General features: G+C 41.4%; 1 protein-coding gene across 2 annotated transcripts; it reads left to right on the top strand.

The window, feature by feature from the left end:
- Positions 1-371: 371 nt before the first annotated feature.
- Positions 372-15229, top strand: LOC109887026 (neuronal acetylcholine receptor subunit alpha-3). 2 transcript variants are annotated; one of them, XM_031810393.1, is made up of 13 exons: positions 393-580; positions 1513-1652; positions 4336-4380; positions 6322-6431; positions 6923-8174; positions 8273-8338; positions 8478-10769; positions 10896-12842; positions 12936-13099; positions 13394-13422; positions 13606-14146; positions 14285-14327; positions 14843-15229. In XM_031810393.1, the coding sequence occupies exons 1-7, from the start codon at positions 520-522 to the stop codon at positions 8478-8480; spliced, it is 1677 nt and encodes a 558-aa protein (XP_031666253.1). In that variant the 5' UTR covers positions 393-519; the 3' UTR covers positions 8481-10769; positions 10896-12842; positions 12936-13099; positions 13394-13422; positions 13606-14146; positions 14285-14327; positions 14843-15229. The 2 variants fall into 2 exon arrangements, with proteins under 2 accessions (XP_031666242.1, XP_031666253.1); XM_031810382.1 differs by having other exon boundaries at positions 372-580; positions 8273-10769.
- Positions 15230-19748: the final 4519 nt, after the last annotated feature.

Below are 19748 nucleotides of genomic sequence, written 5' to 3' on the forward strand. Positions count from 1 at the left end.
CAGCTGCTTTCATACATCTGAACGAATCATTGATTCACTGTCAACAAGAAATTTCGTTTGAATTTGTAAACTTAACTCCAGTAACGTCCTCTTACCTCCATCCAAATATTCTCCTAGCCCCACCCAAATATAATTGAACGATCAGTTATCGATTCTGTTGAGTTGACAGACTGCATTCTACAGGCCTACGCCAGAAATCAAATACATGACGTTCGTTATTAGTGATACATACAGTATATACAAACGTCGAATATGAAAGCAGTCTAATGGCGAGGTGACTCCAATTCCTGAAATTACCCGGCCGTGGGGGTTAAAGTGGCGACGTTATGATTGACTACCCTGGTTTCGCACCCTCCCTCTCCTGCATCCCTCCCTCACTCGTTGCTCCCCAGCATCTGTAGCAGCTTGGCGGCACCGCGCGCTTTTATTACTTCCACTTCCCACTTTCTCTCTTCTTCTGCCTCCTTCTGTCGTCCGTGTCCTGATAGATTGAGGATTCATTTTCTGCAATCCTTAACCATGAACGCCCCATTTTTCTTCATCTTTTCCTCCTGTTCGTTCTTTTTTCCCCTTTTGTCGGGTGAGTAGTGTATAGTTTACCTTGATATGAGCCCTCTACTTGTTGCTTTATGTGCAATCATACTGTATTCAATTCAAGTAATATCAGATACCGAACATAATGATGGCCAATAATGACAATGATAAAACGGAGTATTTGTTGCATGGATAGCCCATACTTGGAACGCCTATAAAGGGCACAATTAATATAAATTAAATATTATATTTTAGTTATTGGCCTATTGTTTTTTACATTTGTTGGCGTGGATGTCATTGATTAAGAAGTAGACATTTTAAATATCTGATTTGTGTGGTTTCCTGATGTTTTTAGTGAACCTCAAAATCAGGAGAACTGACGTTTTGTTCGTTATGGGCTATATCCTAATACTTTCAGCAAAGACGTCAACGTTAGAAACCATTCCCATATTTGTCGCACCTATTTTATTTTAAACGGTACGTGTCATTCATTATATATAAACCATTGATAAATGGTTGTACATTTATTTGTTTTATTGAAAAGCAAAGCATGTTGCTGACATTTGATGTAAATCTACGGTCACTGTTAAGTATGGTGTTCAGATGTGTGATATCTTTGATTCCAAGGTAACCTACTGTCTGAGTCGTTTGCATTAGGCTACTGTATGAAATCTGACCTTCAAAGAATATAATGCCACTCTCCCTGCTTGGCAATCTATGCTGGGAAAAAACTGTCTAACTGAAAAAGAATAAACTAACCAACCTGTTGAATTAACTCAGGGACGAAAATATAGTATATAGTTAGAAAATAGGGACAATTGAGGGATTGTCATTGGCTAAGGAGAACACCAAATAAGGCCAAAATAATTAGTCACTCAGGATCAGTCTACTCTACAAAAATAATAGGCTACAACAGGTGCTTTAAGTGTTACTGATGCTGTCTATGTCTAACCCTCCACCCCCACCTCTCTTATTCAGGAGGCTCCTGCTCTGAGGCAGAACACAGGTTGTTCTCAGTGATATTCTCCAGCTACAATCAGTACATCCGCCCAGTGGAGAATGTGTCTGAACCAGTTATCGTGCAGTTTGAGGTGTCCATGTCCCAGCTGGTCAAAGTGGTGAGTGTGTGTGTGAGCGTGTATGTGTGTGTGAGAGAGAGTGAGAGAGAGAGAGTGTTTGTGTATGTATGTATGTGTGTGTGTGTGTGTGTGTGTGTGTGTGTGTGTGTGTGTGTGTGTGTGTGTGTGTGTGTGTGTGTGTGTGTGTGTGTGTGTGTGTGTGTGTGCGTGCGTGCGTGCGTGCGTGCGTGCGTGCGTGCGTGCGTGCGTGCGTGCGTGCGTGTGTGTGTGGGTGAGAGAGAGAGAGAGATATTGACTGCGTCCTCAGTGCCTCTGCTGTGCTGTATGTCTCCCTGGGGTTTGAGAGTTCCACTCTCGGACAGTGGAGCGTATATATCACACAGTACAGTATGTGAGAGGCCAGGCTCTGACAGGGAGAAACAATTCATTCCATAAATAACGTATTGAGCACAGAGCCTCTGTGCATTCTCTTAAATTAATATGCATTGATTCAGGGTGATGAAAGCCCATGTTGAGAGCAGCTGTATGGGAGGATGCAGGGGTCAAACTCAACTGTATGTGAATGGTCTCATATGAGGGACCAATGTGAAGAGTTGTTCATGGTTCGGGTGCTATCCAGGACACCTGAGATGTGTCCTGCTGTAAATGAGACTCTCTGGGGCCAGAGGGTGATATCAGCCTGAGCCTGGACCCAACGGAGCCTGTCACAGCGAACGGCTGCGTGGGTGTGTGGTTGGCCAAGAGAAGATGGGAAATTTCAGCTCTTCCCTCACTCCTCCCATCTCTGAGTAGGCAGCCCCTTTCACTCAATCACTGCCACTTCGAATGAGTGCCCCTGGTTTTAATGCCTGGTTTTGGCCGGGCGCACTGTGAGGAGATTGGACGAGGAGAACGGCAGCTGTTTCGCCAGCCTCAAACTGCCCCAGAGTGGATTACTTTAATTACACAAAAAAGGGGAGTGAGGAAGGGCGTCATTCACAAATAAACAGATGTATTATTCTAGCACAATACTGTCTGGACCCTTATGTAACAGGGATCTTGATGTGCTGGGTATTGTCACATAAAATTACTCAGGAACTTACTCCCTGTGTATACTTTATAACATAGAAGAACAACACATTTGGGCCACTTTGTGCTACATCAGGCCTTATACAACTAGCAGTGGAATAACCTGTGTGATTAGTGTAACAGATAGAAGCTAGGTACATTCAGTCAAGGACCACTTATCCATGTCTTGTCAAGATCTGTGTTTATTATGGTTCCACATTGTGAGCAAGTTCATGTTAAATATGGAATAAAACAGGACCATAACGAGTCGATTTCATTTCAGTAAAGATCCTCTGTAGAGCTTTCCTTTGGAGGAACTGGGCTCCAAGCCAGAACCTCTCTTTACTGAACATAACACAGAGATAAGAGTATTTCTCATATTTCCATGACCTCAGCCCATTTAACAGCACAGAAGAACTTCCTGTTTTGATGGATTACCATTATTTCCTCCCCATGCCTCACACCCCTCTACAACTGGGATACTTCAGTCTACTTACAGCTGGACTATTAGCTTATTTAAAACGCCCATTCTTCCAGGAGACATAATCTCTCATTTAAATAATATACAGTCACTGGTTCCACAGTCTGCCTGGAGGGACATACAGGGCTGGCCTAGTTCTGCAACCCCAGAACCACCTGTACTGTATCGACCTGCAGCAGTCTTCCTCATCTTAGAGCCAACACCTGGAGTGTCTCCTGGGAGCTCATCAGGACACATGAATGGTTAATGTTATGAGTTGGGTTCTGTCTGTCTGTTTGTCCGTCGGTCTGTCTGTCTGTCGCTGTCTGTCTGGGAAAATCTAAATTGTTTTTGTTCGCCTCCTCTCCTCCGTCCTCAAAGGTAATTGAGGAGCGAAGGTGAGGAGAGGAAACGTGGAAACAAATGCGCTTGTATGAAATGAGACTCTCCTTCTCCACTCAGGCAAATAACGTTTATAGGGGTGGAATCTCTAAATACATGTGTAAAGTGGTCAAAACTGATTAAGATGGTTGTAGAAAACATTTTATAGATAAGAAGATACTTTCCTCCTTGTAAAAAAACAGCAGATGATTCAAAGGGTGTGTCACAGATTCTAAAACACTTCCACACTAGCCACCGAAAGGTATCCTCTGTGAGAGGAGGATATAGAGGAGTGGAGGACACTTCTGAGTTCGCCTACTAACCTATTGACACCCCTCGACCACTCATCCATTTATCGGTTTCTGGGTCATGGAGGAGAGGAGGATAGAGGAGTCGAGGAAAGGACAGACTTTTGCCCAATTGAGAATCTCCCTCTCCTTCTTTCTCTATTTTTTTCTTTTTCCATACTCCCCTCTTCCCTTCCACCTGAGCTGAGACAGTGTCAGGCCCTAACTAGCACATCCTGAGAGACAGCCTGGAGCCTGAGGGCCTAGAGGTTGAAGCCATCATATAGTGTATGGCATGCCTCTGGGCTGGAGGACTCAGGTGTTCCTCTCCTCTCAGTGTAGTGTCCTCCTCCCTGTGTAACTCCAGCCAGAGTTAGACCCAGGACAGAACGCTCTGTTCACCCTGCCATCCTGTATGGATGATGATTGCTCCTGACAGTGTGCCCCCTTTCTAACTCTGAAATATTTCTACAGTTCATGAACCCCCGCATTTTGCCTCTGGTCAACTTGTCCTTCTGAGAGTAAATTCTTCTTTTCTGTTTCTCAGGATGAAGTTAACCAGATTATGGAGACAAACCTGTGGCTGAGACATGTAAGTACAATCTCCATCCATCTCCTACGGTAGGTGTATATGAATTACTGTTTAAACAAATCACTCCACTCCATCTACCTGACCTACTGGGCTCTCGAGTGGCTCAGCGGTCTAAGACACTGCATCTCAATGCTAGAGGCATCACTACAGACCATGGTCTGAATCAAGGCTGTATCACAACCGGCTGTGATTGGGAGTCCCATAGGGCGGTGCACAATTGGCCCAGTGTCGTCCGGGTTAGGGTTTAACTGACTTGCCCAGTTAAATAAAGGTTTCAAAAAATAAATGAATAATAATTATTAAATAAACTATCATACGTGATTCCTGGAGGCCATAATGATTTCTTACATTATTCATCAGGAAATGACAAAGGTTTATGAGCCATAGATTTACCCTGCCATGACTGGGTTACATTTCTATCCAGAGATGATATCCAAAGATGATATCTGGAGAATAAATCCAGAGATAATATCCAGAGATGATGTGACATGACTGGGTTACATTTCTACTCAGAGATGATGTGACATGACTGGGTTACATTTCTACCCAGAGATTATGTACCATGACTGGGTTACATTTCTACTCAGAGATGATGTACCATGACTGGGTTACATTTCTACCCAGAGATGATGTACCATGACTGGGTTACATTTCTATCCAGAGATGATGTGACATGACTGGGTTACATTTCTATCCAGAGATGATGTACCATGACTGGGTTACATTTCTATCCAGAGATGATGTACCATGACCGGGTTACATTTCTACTCAGAGATGATGTACCATGACTGGGTTACATTTCTACTCAGAGATGATGTGACATGACTGGATTACATTTCTATCCAGAGATGATGTGACATGACTGGGTTACATTTCTACCCAGAGATGATGTTCCATGACTGGGTTACATTTCTACTCAGAGATGGTGTGCCATGACTGGGTTACATTTCTACTCAGAGATGATGTACCATGACTGGGTTACATTTATACCCAGAAATGATGTACCATGACTGGGTTACATTTCTACTCAGAGATGATGTGCCACGACTGGGTTACATTTCTACCCATAGATGATGTACCATGACTGGGTTACATTTCTACCCAGAGATAAGGCACAGTATATGATCACATGGTGTGGTGCTACAGAGAATACAAGGGACTGTACTGTTGCATGGTTTTCTGGTTTTGTCACATGGTTGGTGCTGCTGATATTGTCGTGATACACACTGGGATGAGCTCATTCTGAGGGAAATGAACCGGAGCTAGTTTCCAGATCCATATTAATCTGAACCACATATCCACATCTGTGTTTAACATTCATCTTATACATGACCATCTGTTTGTCAACATACCTAGTATCACAACCAAGGGACCGTGTGTATATGGAAACAACTCAGTCACAGTCAATACAGCCGAGCCAGTCACAAGAGGGTTGTGAAGAACCACTTCATCGAAAAACGTGGCCATCCGTTAATTGAATGGTTAATTAGATAAAATAGTAGCTGTGGACCTGGAGGTCATGGATCAGGTCTCAGGGGAGACACAACCTCTCTGCTGTAGGACTGTGTCACTTATATATTCTCCCTCTTAGGTCAAAGGAAAGCCATAACTGTTTCGTCTAATTAACCATTCAATTAACGGATGGCCACATTTTTCGATTAAGTGGTTCTTCACAACCCTCTTGTGACTAGCTCGGCTGTATTGACTGTGACTGAGTTGTTACCATATACACACGGTCCCTTATACTAGGTATGTTGACAAACAGATGGTCATGTATAAGATGAATGAGGGTTAAACACAGATGTGGATATGTGGTTCAAAAAAGGTGACCATCCGTTAATTGTCAATGGATCAAACATATAGAATGTAGAATTTGAAATGTGTGTGGCTTTTATAAAATACTATTATCTAATGATATGAGACAACCTATTACCTCTTCAGATCTGGAATGACTACAAACTGAGGTGGGATCCCAAAAACTTTGGAGGAGTGGAGTTCATTCGAGTGCCTTCTAGCAGGATATGGAAGCCAGATATCGTGCTGTACAATAAGTGAGTTAAACAAGAGTTACGTCTACACAACAATATTGATCCATGCAATTGCAATAATAATATGTACCGTGCATAACTGAGTTCCAAGGATTTCTTCGATGACGTTGAAATGACAGAGTAGATGATCCAAAACCAGGACATGACACTCATTTCTTATATTACACCATCATATACTGTAGATCATTTATGGAGTTACTAAATATTCTTAATGGCGTGCATGTAAAGTCTATTAGACAGTGTTATCAAATGATGGAGCCTCAGGGCTTCTTTCTGATTCATTTAGCTGAGGGACAAGTCTGTTGTTTATATTACATCCTTCCAGTGTAATCTTCAATGATTCATCCACCCTCCTCCATCCCTGTTGTCTCTCTCTCTCTCTCTCTCTCTCTCTCTCTCTCTCTCTCTCTCTCTCTCTCTCTCTCTCCCCCCCACTGTTTCTTTCTCTCTCTTTCGCTGTCTCCTCCCCCATCCCCTCTCTCTCTGTGCCACAGTGCAGTGGGAGATTTCCAGGTGGACGATAAGACCAAGGCCCTGCTTCGCTACAATGGGGATGTGACCTGGATCCCTCCGGCCATCTTCAAGAGCTCCTGCAAGATTGACGTTACCTACTTCCCCTTCGACTACCAGAACTGCACCATGAAGTTTGGCTCTTGGACATATGACAAGGCCAAGATAGACCTGGTTCTGATTGGCTCCACCATCAACCTCCATGACTTCTGGGAGAGTGGCGAGTGGACGATTATCAACGCCCCGGGTTACAAACACGACATCAAGTACAACTGCTGTGAGGAGATCTACACAGACATCACCTACTCCCTGTACATCAGACGGCTGCCTCTCTTCTACACCATCAACATGATCATCCCCTGTCTGCTCATCTCCTTTCTCACTGTGCTGGTCTTCTACCTGCCTTCTGACTGTGGGGAGAAGATCACCCTCTGTATCTCCGTCCTCCTCTCCCTCACTGTGTTCCTCCTGGTCATCACCGAAACCATACCGTCTACGTCTCTGGTCATCCCCCTCATCGGGGAGTATCTCCTCTTCACCATGATATTCGTCACCCTCTCCATTGTCATCACCGTGTTCGTGCTGAACGTGCACTACCGCACGCCCAAGACCCACACCATGCCGTGCTGGGTGCGCAGTGTCTTCCTGGGGCTTCTACCCAGGGTCATGTTCATGACCCGGCCGGAGAGGGACCCTGAGAGGCTGCCTGGGGGGGTGGTTCAGCAGCTGATACCCCCAGCCTCGCGGCCCTGTGTGGTCTACACCACAGGAACCAAGCAGGGGCAGCAGAAGCCCCAGGCCCTGGTCTCCACCGTGGCTGCCAGTGTGCTCCCAAGCCTGGCCCAGCGACAGCGCCTCTTCATCAGCACGGAGCTCACCAACCTCAATAACCTTAGCCTTGGTGGGGGTGGTGGTGGTGACTCGGTTAATGCAGGCTCCAGCTTCCTGTGTCGTGAGGGCCGCTGCAACTGCTGCTGGCGCCAGAGGTCCACCAAGCTGCCCACTGAGACGGGAGGAGGGGGTGGAGGGGTGGGTAGCATCGGGACCCACAGTGGAGGAGGGTCTGCTGGGATTGGGGGGGTTTGTGGAGGCGGTGGAAGCTCCTGCTCCAGCTCAGAGTCTCTGGATGGCAGGCTGAGGACTCTGTCCCCTCACTTCTCACCGGAGGTCAGGGAGGCCATGGAAAGTGTCAAGTATATCGCCGAAAACATGAGACTACAGAACGAAGCCAAGGAGGTAAGTCGAGACGTATCACATGTGTATCATTCGCAATAGCTAAGAAAATATTCAAGGTCTATATCTACCATTTAGTGTCTCTGACAACTGTCTTTCAGGTCCAGGATGACTGGAAGTACGTTGCCATGGTGATCGACAGGATATTCCTGTGGGTGTTCATCTTGGTGTGTATCCTGGGGACCGCTGGGCTCTTTATCCAGCCCCTCCTATTGTTCAATATGTGACCCACTCATACACACAGCAATTACACAGTGACTGAGTGTTTTATATCATACATGCACAGTCATTTTGTGTATCACCCAGTGATGCGGACCAAAGAAGCTGAGACGAACCAATACTGTGGACGGAAGGGAACCAGATTATGGAGGAAGGCAAGCTGCTGCCAGCTGTTCCATGTCACTTCTCAGTATGTAGATACGTTTCTTATTGCTAAAGTGTGGTGTAGTAGTGATCACTTAGCTCCTGAGGACCAGACTCTGAAACCATGGCAACGTATAACTCCCGTACTGCTGCCTACCCATTCCCTTTTTGTTTGCTTTGTGTAAATGACTTCATCATAGTGTCACTTGATTATGACTGGCACAAAGAACCACACTATCATCAACAAAAAGACCGTGGCTAAAGGAACATCTATTGGACCAAAGGATCCCAAACAATGACTGCTTAAAGGGGGCTTTCCAAAAGTACATAACAAGTATCTCAAGTCAATTTCACAGCTTATTGAAGTCATATCATGTTTTCAAATGTTGAATATCACCGAGTCATTTTGATATTATTTATTTGTGAAATATGAATGTATTTCTAAAAACACATGCTGTATGTTCTTATTTACTACAACTATACAGCACCATTTCAATCTGATTCTAATGCTCATTAAGGTTTCAATGAACCACAGTGTCATATAATATACAGATAAGCTATTCATAGAAATCACAAACTGTTGAACATTAAAAGGCTATGATGCAGAATGGGTAACGTTATTACACCATATGGGTGAATGTGGAAAAACTATGAAAGCAACCTGAAATTATTTTCATTGTGCTGTGAGGGGTGACACCATGTGGTTATTATCTGCTACTACAAGTGGTCCAGTGGTCACTTACCATATGTTTGCAATCAAAGACACAAGATTTTGTATCTTCATTTTCAGTTTTTTTATTTGGTCTGGAGAAGCACACACAACTTTGAAAACAGCTCTCCAAAGGCTCTTTCAACAGAAACATCTGTCTGCCATGATCCATGGTCATAGGATGAAGTGACTTCTGCAGTGGGCTGAACACATGCTAACCTACCTGTAAACTCATTGCATTCCCAAATCGATATTTCTCTCCCTTATGAAAATTGAGTTTGGAGGTCCAGCTGGCAGGCAGGATGTAGATGTGATTATCAGTAGCAACAAGGCCATGTAGAGGTTGGGTATAACCCTGTTACATCCTCCCTACCTCTCTGCCTCCTAGCCTGGCCTCCCATCCCTGCCTCTCTAGCTCCCTGCCTGCCTCCCCTCTCTGCCCTGGGCCCCCTTCTGCTTTATTGGACCACAATCAATATGGAGACCTGGTGATGAAGTACATCATTAGTCTGGGGCCTGGGCTACGGTCTTCATCTCACCATCCTACCGCTATGCCAAAGAGCACTTCTCCTGCTTTAACTTAACACTACTTATACTCTCTGTTAATAAGGAGGATGTGGTTGAGATCTCATTATGTTGTACCATCATTCAAAAAACAGTTGGGTGTACAAGAGGAGGAAATGCACAATTATGAGTTATAGATATCTATGGCCTGTGGTATCTATGATACAGAGCGATACATTTTAAAGAGGATTTTTGGGGAGCATTTCAATCCCACATTTGGGCAGACGAGGAATCTCTGGATGTTGTTTCTGTGGCTGTATGTTGTAGTCAGTAAACTGTAATCAGGTTGTCACTGAATCATAACTGGATGTTAGCCAGGAAGCACAGTCACATACTGTAGTACCCCTTCTGATAACATCTCCCCATCTGATTGATTGAATTAAAGCTCACTCAGGGCTCATTTCAGTGAACTAGTTATCTGAGGGGGAGATCTGTAACAGACACAGTACTAATGACTAAAGGTTGTGTGTGGGGCTGAGGGGATGAGTGCATTTATAGAACAGCGATGGTTCCATGACCACACTTGTGTGATGAGCATCCTTGTCTGAGACCTGAAGAGTTGCATTGCATGCAGGTATACATGCATGCGTTCTGTCCCTGTCGGTCACACTTAAGAATTGTCCCAGTGTTTTTTTTTTGTCAGTATGATATCATTTAGCATATTTTCATTTGAGAGGAAAGCAAGTTGAGATCATTGATTCCGTGCACCTGTTGTTCTTTTGAGTTACACACAGTCAATGTTAAATAATACATATCATCCTCCAGGTCTGTGGTGCCAACATATCCTGTAGCTGCGACAGTCCTACAAATACAGGAAATTACGTCATTCGTATTCACTGTTCTTAGTTAACATGTCTCAACTAAAAGAATCCCTGTCTAGTTTCAGGTCCACAAAGACACAAGGTAGAAAGAAGTGTTTCAACAAGGCTTGAACACAATGATCATGTTCATCCTCATCCTGTGTGAGTATATTTATGAAAATGAACCTGATATTGATTTAGTTTGAATTGAATTCAAATGTATTTCACATTTTGCTATTTAAATTGGTCTATGTTGTATCTTTTGAATGTGTTTTCTCCTCTTTGAAGGTGCCTTGTCAAGAGAGGTCATGGTCCAAACCACAGGCAGGTCAAAGTCCATTACTTATTGAAGATGATTGAATTCTCTTTTAGATAATTACAATATGATACTCCACACATAAACGGTTTACATGTTGCAGATATTTTATGAGCCAAATACTTTTTATTTTCTGAAATATTAGCCAAGAAGATTTTTCCAGCAAAGATCTATTGGACTTCTACAGGAACGATAGTGGAGGGAAGTGACCTTGTGGTAAAATGTAGTACACATGGGCGCAAGGAAGACAAAGTGGCATATGTTTACTTGTGCATTAACGGTGTTGCAGTGGAACAGAAGAAAACTATACAAGAAGACACATCTTTCACCATGAAAAGTGTTACTGGCCAACAGAGTGGCAATTACAGCTGTGTGTTCTCTAAAACCCAATATCCACTCTCTGAAGTGCAGGGAAAAGGAGATAATTCCCTTTCCATCCGGGTGATGGGTAAGGATCTTTTTACTGTCTGGATATGTTATTGCTCTTAGACATTATTTGACACACATTGAGTGGACAGAACATTAGGAGTTGCACAACCTTTTGCCCTCAGAACATCCTAAATTCTTCGGGGCATGGACTCTACAAGGTTTCGAAAGCGTTCCACAGGGATGCTGGTCCATGTTGACTCCAATGCTTCCCACAGTTGTGTCAAGTTGGCTGGATGTTCTTTGGATGGTGGACCATTCTTGATACACAAACTGTTGAGTGTGAAAAACCCCAGCAGTGTTGCAGTTCTTGGCACACTCAGACCGGTGTGCCTGGCACTTACAACCATACCCCTTTCAAAGGCACTTACATATTTTGTCTTGCCTATTCACCCTCTGAATGGCACACATACACAATCCATGTCTGAATTGTCTCAAGGCTTAAAAATCCTTATTTAACTGGTCTTCTCCCCTTCATCTACACTGATTGAAGTGGATTTAACAAGTGACATCAATAAGGGATCTTAGCTTTCACCTGGATTCACCTGGTCAGTCTATGTCATGGAAAGAGCAGGTGTCCTTAATGTTTTGTACACTCAGTGTATATGGATATACTATCCTTTTCAATGTTTTTGATACATGTATATTTCAATGTGACTGCAATATTTTATACCTTACATGATTCCTGTCTCTTCCTGCTGATACAGACCGTATACTCCCTGCAGACATATCACTTGCAGGCTCAAGAACTGTGAGAAAGGGAGATGGTGTGGAGTTTAAGTGTACAATCTCAGACCCAAGTTTTCAAACAAAAAATACCAGTGACTTAGTTCACGCTTACCTCTGCAAGCATGGCTCTGTTGTTCAGATCCAGGTGTTTGACGTAAAGAGCACGGAGGTAACTTTTACGATTAAAAGTTTTAATAAGAATGACGCAGGTAACTACAGTTGTGTGATTGATCTGCAATCAAAAACCCTCAAAGATAAAGACAGAACATTATATGGAAATAATGCAGTATTTCTACAGGTTAATGGTAAGAATGTATGGCGTTTCTCTAAATACTTCTATATTTAAATAATATCGTCACTTCATACGTAACTAATTTTGTTATTAAACAATCATTGTTGATGGTTCATGGTTGCAGTACGTTGTTACTATAGAAGTGAGATGTTTAACAGCATACCTGTTTTGCTTTCCAGTGTCCTGGAGTCACTTAATCCCACTCGTGTCCTGCGTCTGTTTTCTTCTGGTCTTATCACTGATAGTGGGCATATGGTGGCTGTTCATTAAACAAGGTCAGGCCATTTAACATGGACATTACTCTGGATATACAGGTCTAATTCATTTAGAATAACGTTTATCAAACTAATACATTCCGTATCTGGATTGAATGCACTACCCGGAGGCATTCTAATATCATTGTTATGATAGAATTTAACCAATAATCTTACATTTCTTTTTTGACAGGAGCTTTACAATGTTATTGTGGAAGGTAAGGGTATAGTTTTCATTACATTTTCATAGCTAGTTTGTTTAGCATGATAATGTATAATGACTGAACGGTTCATATGTATATTTCCTCCAGAACACCACAACAGGAGGAGAACGATGCGCCAATGACAGGGGAGGGTGACGGTATGTTTTTTAAGCTTTCCGATAAAACTATTGTTCTATTAATTAACATTTATTTCACGTTCTGGGATATTTCTTTGTCTTAGACGGAACTTCAAACATGGAGGAAGAATCCAGGTAGGAAAATCATGTATATTTGACATTTTACTTAATTATATCAAAATGATGTATTTGTATCTATTTGTATTAGTTTCTTTGAATATAAATGTCACAGACTACATTCTGTATTTCTACTGCAATGAAGCAATGGAGAAACACAAATGTGTTAGATTACTTAAATACAAAAACAATCATGTAAAGTGTGCTGCTTCTATATAATGGTGTATATGAATTAGATTAATATTTCATGTAATATGACAATCTAACAACAACAACCAATGTATAATAATCTGTATCTTGTTTATTTCTCAGTGATGAATTTGCCTGTGACAGCGAGGCCAGTAAGATAATCTTTTTTTGTTTGTTTGGATAATGGTTAGCTGCATTAACTATGCTTTAAATTAAATGTGTGTTTTAAAATACTGATGCTGATACTAAGTAAATCGTCATGAATTTAGTTTCAGTGCCTTGCTTTAAAACATTTCTTATTTTAAAATATAATTTGAATCTTATCCCCCAAACAGGTGGGGAGGAGTACCAGAATCTGGGTGAGAAATGTTTAGGTAATATGATGCTGCACAAACATGTACTGCTTATGATGTAAATTAAAAACGGGTATGTTTTTTCATTCTTACATTTGCAATACTGGGTAAAAAAAAAGGATATTTAAATAAGAAAATAAGATATTTAATCTTCTAATCTCCCAAACAAATGATTTAATGTACCAACATGTGGGTGAGAAATGCTTAGATAATGGTCATGACTGAAATATTATACCACGCCCTGAGTGAAAATAATTAATTGTTTTAACGGTTTTAACATCTTCTAATCAGGTGTTGAGATTGAGACATACCATGAGCTGGGTGAGAAATGCTTAGATATTATGAAGCTTCATAGAAATTCAATGATTATATTGTGACATTTACAGTACTGGGTGAATGGTGATCTAACAGATTTCAGGGCCTTGGGTGATTGTTTTTGCTAAATAACTTGTTTTAATGATATATATTTAACTTCCATCTTCATATCTCCAAAACAGAGGATACCACCTACCAAGAAATTCTGGTGAGCTGTGAGTTCCAAATGAGCTTTGACTAACGATAACTAATGATTATAATGACTCTTAGTTATAGAGGCTTACAGGGCTACACTCAATTTCTTCCTCTTTTACTTTTCCACGCCTGTTGTAATTTTATATTTCAGGTTGAAACACGGAAAATTAAACACGTTATGGTGCGTGTTCAAGGTGAGTTCAATATTTTGAAATAGTAATAATAGTACGTTAGGTGTATTTTTGGGATTTCCATACGTCAGGCAGAACGAGTCAGGTTTTGTTTCACGGTATCTATCTGACCATGGAAAATATCTTGTCTCACTTTCTATGTCAATGGTGTAATTTCTGATGGTTAGTAGTAGTTTGCATATGAAACTACAGATGCATTCAGTCACATTTTCTTCACAGAAAGCAAACCAAGATAAGAATGGTTTATATCATGATCTGTGTATATATCCTCTGTGCAGAGAATACAGACTTGAGAACTTCCCCTCAGAGCTGCGGTGTATAATGTGGTGTACACTCTCCAATTCAGCGTTGCTTCTGTGATTAACCTACTTAATCATTGTCTTAATGTCATTGTCCCACCTCATCTTGAATGAAAACTGAAACATTTCTGATATAAGAATGAACACACAGCTGTCATCTAATGTGATGAAGTATTTTGTCGGACCAGATATAATATGTTGGGGACTTTTCATACGCAGATGCAGCAAATCAAGGCCCAGATGCAGAAGATATGTATGCCAAGTCATGCAAGAAGACCGGACGTCATCAATACATGCCTTAATAATTATTAGATCTGCATTATTTCAAAGCAGTACTGCATGTGTACTTCATGGTTACAGTATCTATAATGATGTATTTTATGTATTGTGTATTCAATGTGTGTCTTCCGTTGGACTACTCCCTGCATGTTCAAGTTGACGATGATGCCAAATTGTCTGGTGACCTGACATTTGCGATGCATTCTATTAAATCTTCCGTGGAAGATATTTAAAAAACGGAGTCATTTTAAAGTACCACATTAAGTATTATTGCTGGATATACTGTTGTATTCTCCCACTTATAAAATATGTTTTAATGTTCTCGAACTGTGAATGTGGTGTACTTCTTTCTTGGAACTGAAAACAAATACAATCGTCTTATAGGCGCAGTTTCAGTTGGGACATCAGTTTAGAATATCACCCTTGATAACCAGGAAGACTGTGGGCTCACTTGGTCTAACCAATATGTAATGCTGTCACCAATTCTACAGCTTCCACTAAAACATGCAAGGATACATTGAAGTTTAAAATAAGCCATTCTTAAATATGTGAATCTTGCAGACAGTTTTTTGTGTTTTCTTCTGTGCAACTAGAAAGCCTGATGATAAATAATACATATATTAACATATGGACTTATATTTGCATATCCACTGATGTACCACATATACATAGTCCAACCACAACGTACAGACAACTATATCAGGAAATTACACTGGCACTACAAGGCTAATCATTAATTACACTGTATCAGACACATTTCAATGTTGCTGATGTGTACACCATAAACAATGAAGATGAGGTCAGAGGACTGATGTGTTTCTTCAAAATGAGCTGCCTAGGACTCGGCCTAAGCTCTGTAATAAAGCTTAGCATTAAGGTTAGACGCTTCTAATTCGGTCCCTATTCAGTTTCCCATAATTCACATAGCTACATGGTTATAGACACAGTATGTTATGTGTGAAAAAACAGGCTGAAGATCACACCATGAGTCCTATCTTATTCACAATATGTGAGTATTTTCACAATTTTGATCAAGGTAAAGCATACTTATGGCCACATATTGTCCCCAATATTCAACTTGGTTGTACAAACTGTTATCTCTATCTGTTTCTAAATGCAGATTTACTGGTTAACTTGGCAGAGACAGGTACACTTACATAATGGAATTCTAAAACACAAATAGTCAAATCTGTAATTTTGTTACAGTACAGCTAATGTCTGAGAAGATTCATTCTAAACATTGGAACTTCTGAAACTTAAGTTTGAATCATAAATTGTATTTTTCACTCTCCAATGATGAAGCTAATATCTACCCAGCAAAGCTCTTTAGAGCTAGTACCCACAGAAGGAAAGACAGTCCATGTGAAGTGCAGCACTACAGACACCAGAAAACCGTTGAGAAGGTCTATGTTTACCTTTGCAAGAATGGAAGTGGAATGAGAGTAAGAGAGCTGGAGAAAGGTGAAGATGACACCATTTTCACCATTAAGGATGTAAAATGAGAGGACTCAAGCCATATAATGCTGTGTGTTACAGCACATCATATTAAAACTAAAACTCAGTCAAGTGAACGCAACAAGTGTCAATCTAGCCATCATTCAGATCTACAAGGAGGGAGAAGGTAGGACCTACTTTGTGTTGTATATGGATGGATAATATATACTGACTATATGGCAACTTCTGCGTAAATACGTATGTCTCTCTGTTCTGTATTTCAGAAGAGGTTCATCAAGAGGTCCATGAAGAAGCTGCACATGATGTGAGACTGGTCACTGTAATCCGACTGATAAATTCAGTTGTTGTGGTCATACTTCTTTTGTCTGTATTATATGTTAGTTACTACTGTCCAAACATATAATGATCTGTTTCCTGGATGACATACAGTACAGTCGTAACAACAACAGAATAGCAATACTATTTTCTTGATAATTCTTACATGTAATCTACAGTAGGTTTTTACCACAAATACACAAGGTAAACAAAACTTTAACACCATGATCATGTTCATCTTTATCCTGTTTGAGTATATTTCAAACAATTAACCTATTTGATCATATTTGGGTGACAACATTTCCAGTTGTTTCACGTTTTTTCCATTTTTGCCACATGTATTTTCTGATCAAAGTTTCCTTGTCAAAAGAGGCCATAGCCCAAACAAAAGGTATGTCCATTTTTTTTAATTTGACTGTAGTGGCTGTTTGTTACTACTGTCCAAACCTGGGTTATGTCTGGCAATATGGCACACACAGGGAACTTTGGTATAGTTTTTGGCCCTGTCCGGGGTAAGTCTCTCTCTCTCTCCCTCCATCCTCCCGGAGGACCTGAGCCATAGGACCATGCCTCAGGCCTACCTGGCATGACAACTCATAGCTGTCCCCAGTCCACCTGGTCGTGCTTCTGATTCAGTTTCTGCTATTCTGTCTGCGACAATGGAACCCTGACCTGTTCACCGGACATGCTAAATCAAATCAAATCAAATGTATTTATATAGCCCTTCGTACATCAGCTGATATCTCAAAGTGCTGTACAGAAACCCAACCTAAAACCCCAAACAGCAAGCAATGCAGGTGTAGAAGCACGGTGGCCAGGAAAAACTCACTAGAAAGGCCAAAACCTAGGAAGAAACCTAGAGAGGAACCAGGCTATGTGGGGTGGCCAGTCCTCTTCTGGCTGTGCCGGGTGGAGATTATAACAGAACATGGCCAAGATGTTCAAATGTTCATAAATGACCAGCATGGTCAAATAATAATAATCACAGACAGAACAGTTGAAACTGGAGCAGCAGCACGGTCAGGTGGACTGGGGACAGCAAGGAGTCTTCATGTCAGGTAGTCCTTCATGCATGGTCCTAGGGCTCAGGTCCTCCGAGAGAGAGAAAGGAAGAGAGAATTAGAGAGAGCATACTTAAATTCACACAGGACACCGGATAGGACAGGAGAAGTACTCCAGATATAACAAACTGACCCTAGCCCCCGACACATAAACTACTGCAGCATAAATACTGGAGGCTGAGACAGGAGGGGTCAGGAGACACTGTGGCCCCATCCGATGACACCACCTGACAGGGCCAAACAGGAAGGATATAACCCCACCCACTTTGCCAAAGCACAGCCCCACACCACTAGAGGGATATCTACAACCACCAACTTACCATCCTGAGACAAGGCCGAGTATAGCCCACAAAGATCTCCGCCACGGCACAACCCAAGGGGGGGTGCCAACCCATATGCTACCTTGTCCCTGACCTGCTGTTTCGACCCTCTTTCTCTCTCGCATGTCATTTAATCCTCAGGTGCTGACCTGTTGCACCCTCTAGAACCACTGTGATTAGTATTTGACCCTGCTGGTCATCTATGAATGCTTGAACATTTTGAAGAACGATCTGTTCTTAATGGCAGTTTACTCTTATAATGTCCACCAGCACAGTCAAAAGAGGACTGGCCACCTGTCAGAGCCTGTTTCCTCTCTAGGTTTCTTCCTTTCTAGGGAGTTTTTCTTACACTTTTAGAAAAAAAGGTGCTATCTAGAACCTTAAAGGGATCTTCGGCTGTCCCCATAGGAGAACACTTGTTGTTCCAGGTACTACCCTTGTGTTCCATTTAAAACCCATTCCACAGAGGGTTCTACCTGTAACTAAAAAGGGTGTCTGGGGACAGCCGAAGAACCCTTTTGAAACCCTTTTTTTCTAAGAGTGTAGCTACTGTGCTTCTACATCTGTGTAGTTGCTCTTTTGGGGTTTTAGGCTGGGCTGCGGTATAAGCACTTTGTGACAACTGCTGATGTAAAAATAGCTCAACATTTCACATAATGCTGTTTAAAGCGAAGCACTGAGGTAAAAAGGTATAATGATGAACACAGAAATATAAATACACGTAGCTTCCATCTACATGTAAAGTCACAATGCACAACACTGTTACTCCCCATAGGTTACAGAGCCCTACCTAAAACAGACTCAAAGATCAAATGTTGTTTAAAACAAATGTCCCCTTGAGATACCCAACCTGCACCACTAGTCACTACATATGAATCCCACAGCCTCGAGTCTCTAACTGTAATGATACAGTAATCAAGGTGACAGAGTACTAGAAAGTCAAAGAAGATGATAAAGTAGTAACCCATTGTAATTGATTGAACAAATACACGTTTGATTTGTATTGTAATCAGAACATCATGTCATAGAAATTCTGAAATTGCATTTTTGTCCTCCACCCAGTTTGATCATTGGAATGTGATACAAAACAAGGTAACGGTGTGCTTTAGGACCATGTAGACGCTTACGAGCAGTCGGGTAGGCTGTTTGGAGTGTTTATCCAAGTGGATACATAAAAAAATAAAATAATAATAATTATGTCACCCCTACTTCTAAAACCAAAGTTGCGCCCCTGCTAATTCATATAGAATGATGTTTATCAAACTAATACATTCCGTATCTGGATTGAATTCACTATCATTGTTATGATAGAATTTAACCAATAATGTTACATTCATTTTATGACAGGAGCTTTACAATGTTATTGTGGAAGGTAAGCGTATAGTTTTCATTACATTTTCATAGCTAGTTTGTTTAGCATGATAATGTATAATGACTGAACGGTTGACATGTATATTTCCTCCAGAACACCACAACAGGAGGAGAACGATGCGCCAATGACAGGGGAGGGTGACGGTATGTTTTTTTAAGCTTTCCAAAATAACTATTGTTCTATTAATTAACATTTATTTCACGTTCTGGGATATTTCTTTGTCTTAGACGGAACTTCAAACATGGAGGGAGAATCCAGGTAGGAAAATCATGTATATTTGACATTTTACTTAATTATATCAAAATGATTTCATTGAATATAAT

The sequence above is a fragment of the Oncorhynchus kisutch genome, linkage group LG3, assembly GCF_002021735.2.
Source record: "Oncorhynchus kisutch isolate 150728-3 linkage group LG3, Okis_V2, whole genome shotgun sequence".
Classification (NCBI taxonomy): domain Eukaryota; kingdom Metazoa; phylum Chordata; class Actinopteri; order Salmoniformes; family Salmonidae; genus Oncorhynchus; species Oncorhynchus kisutch.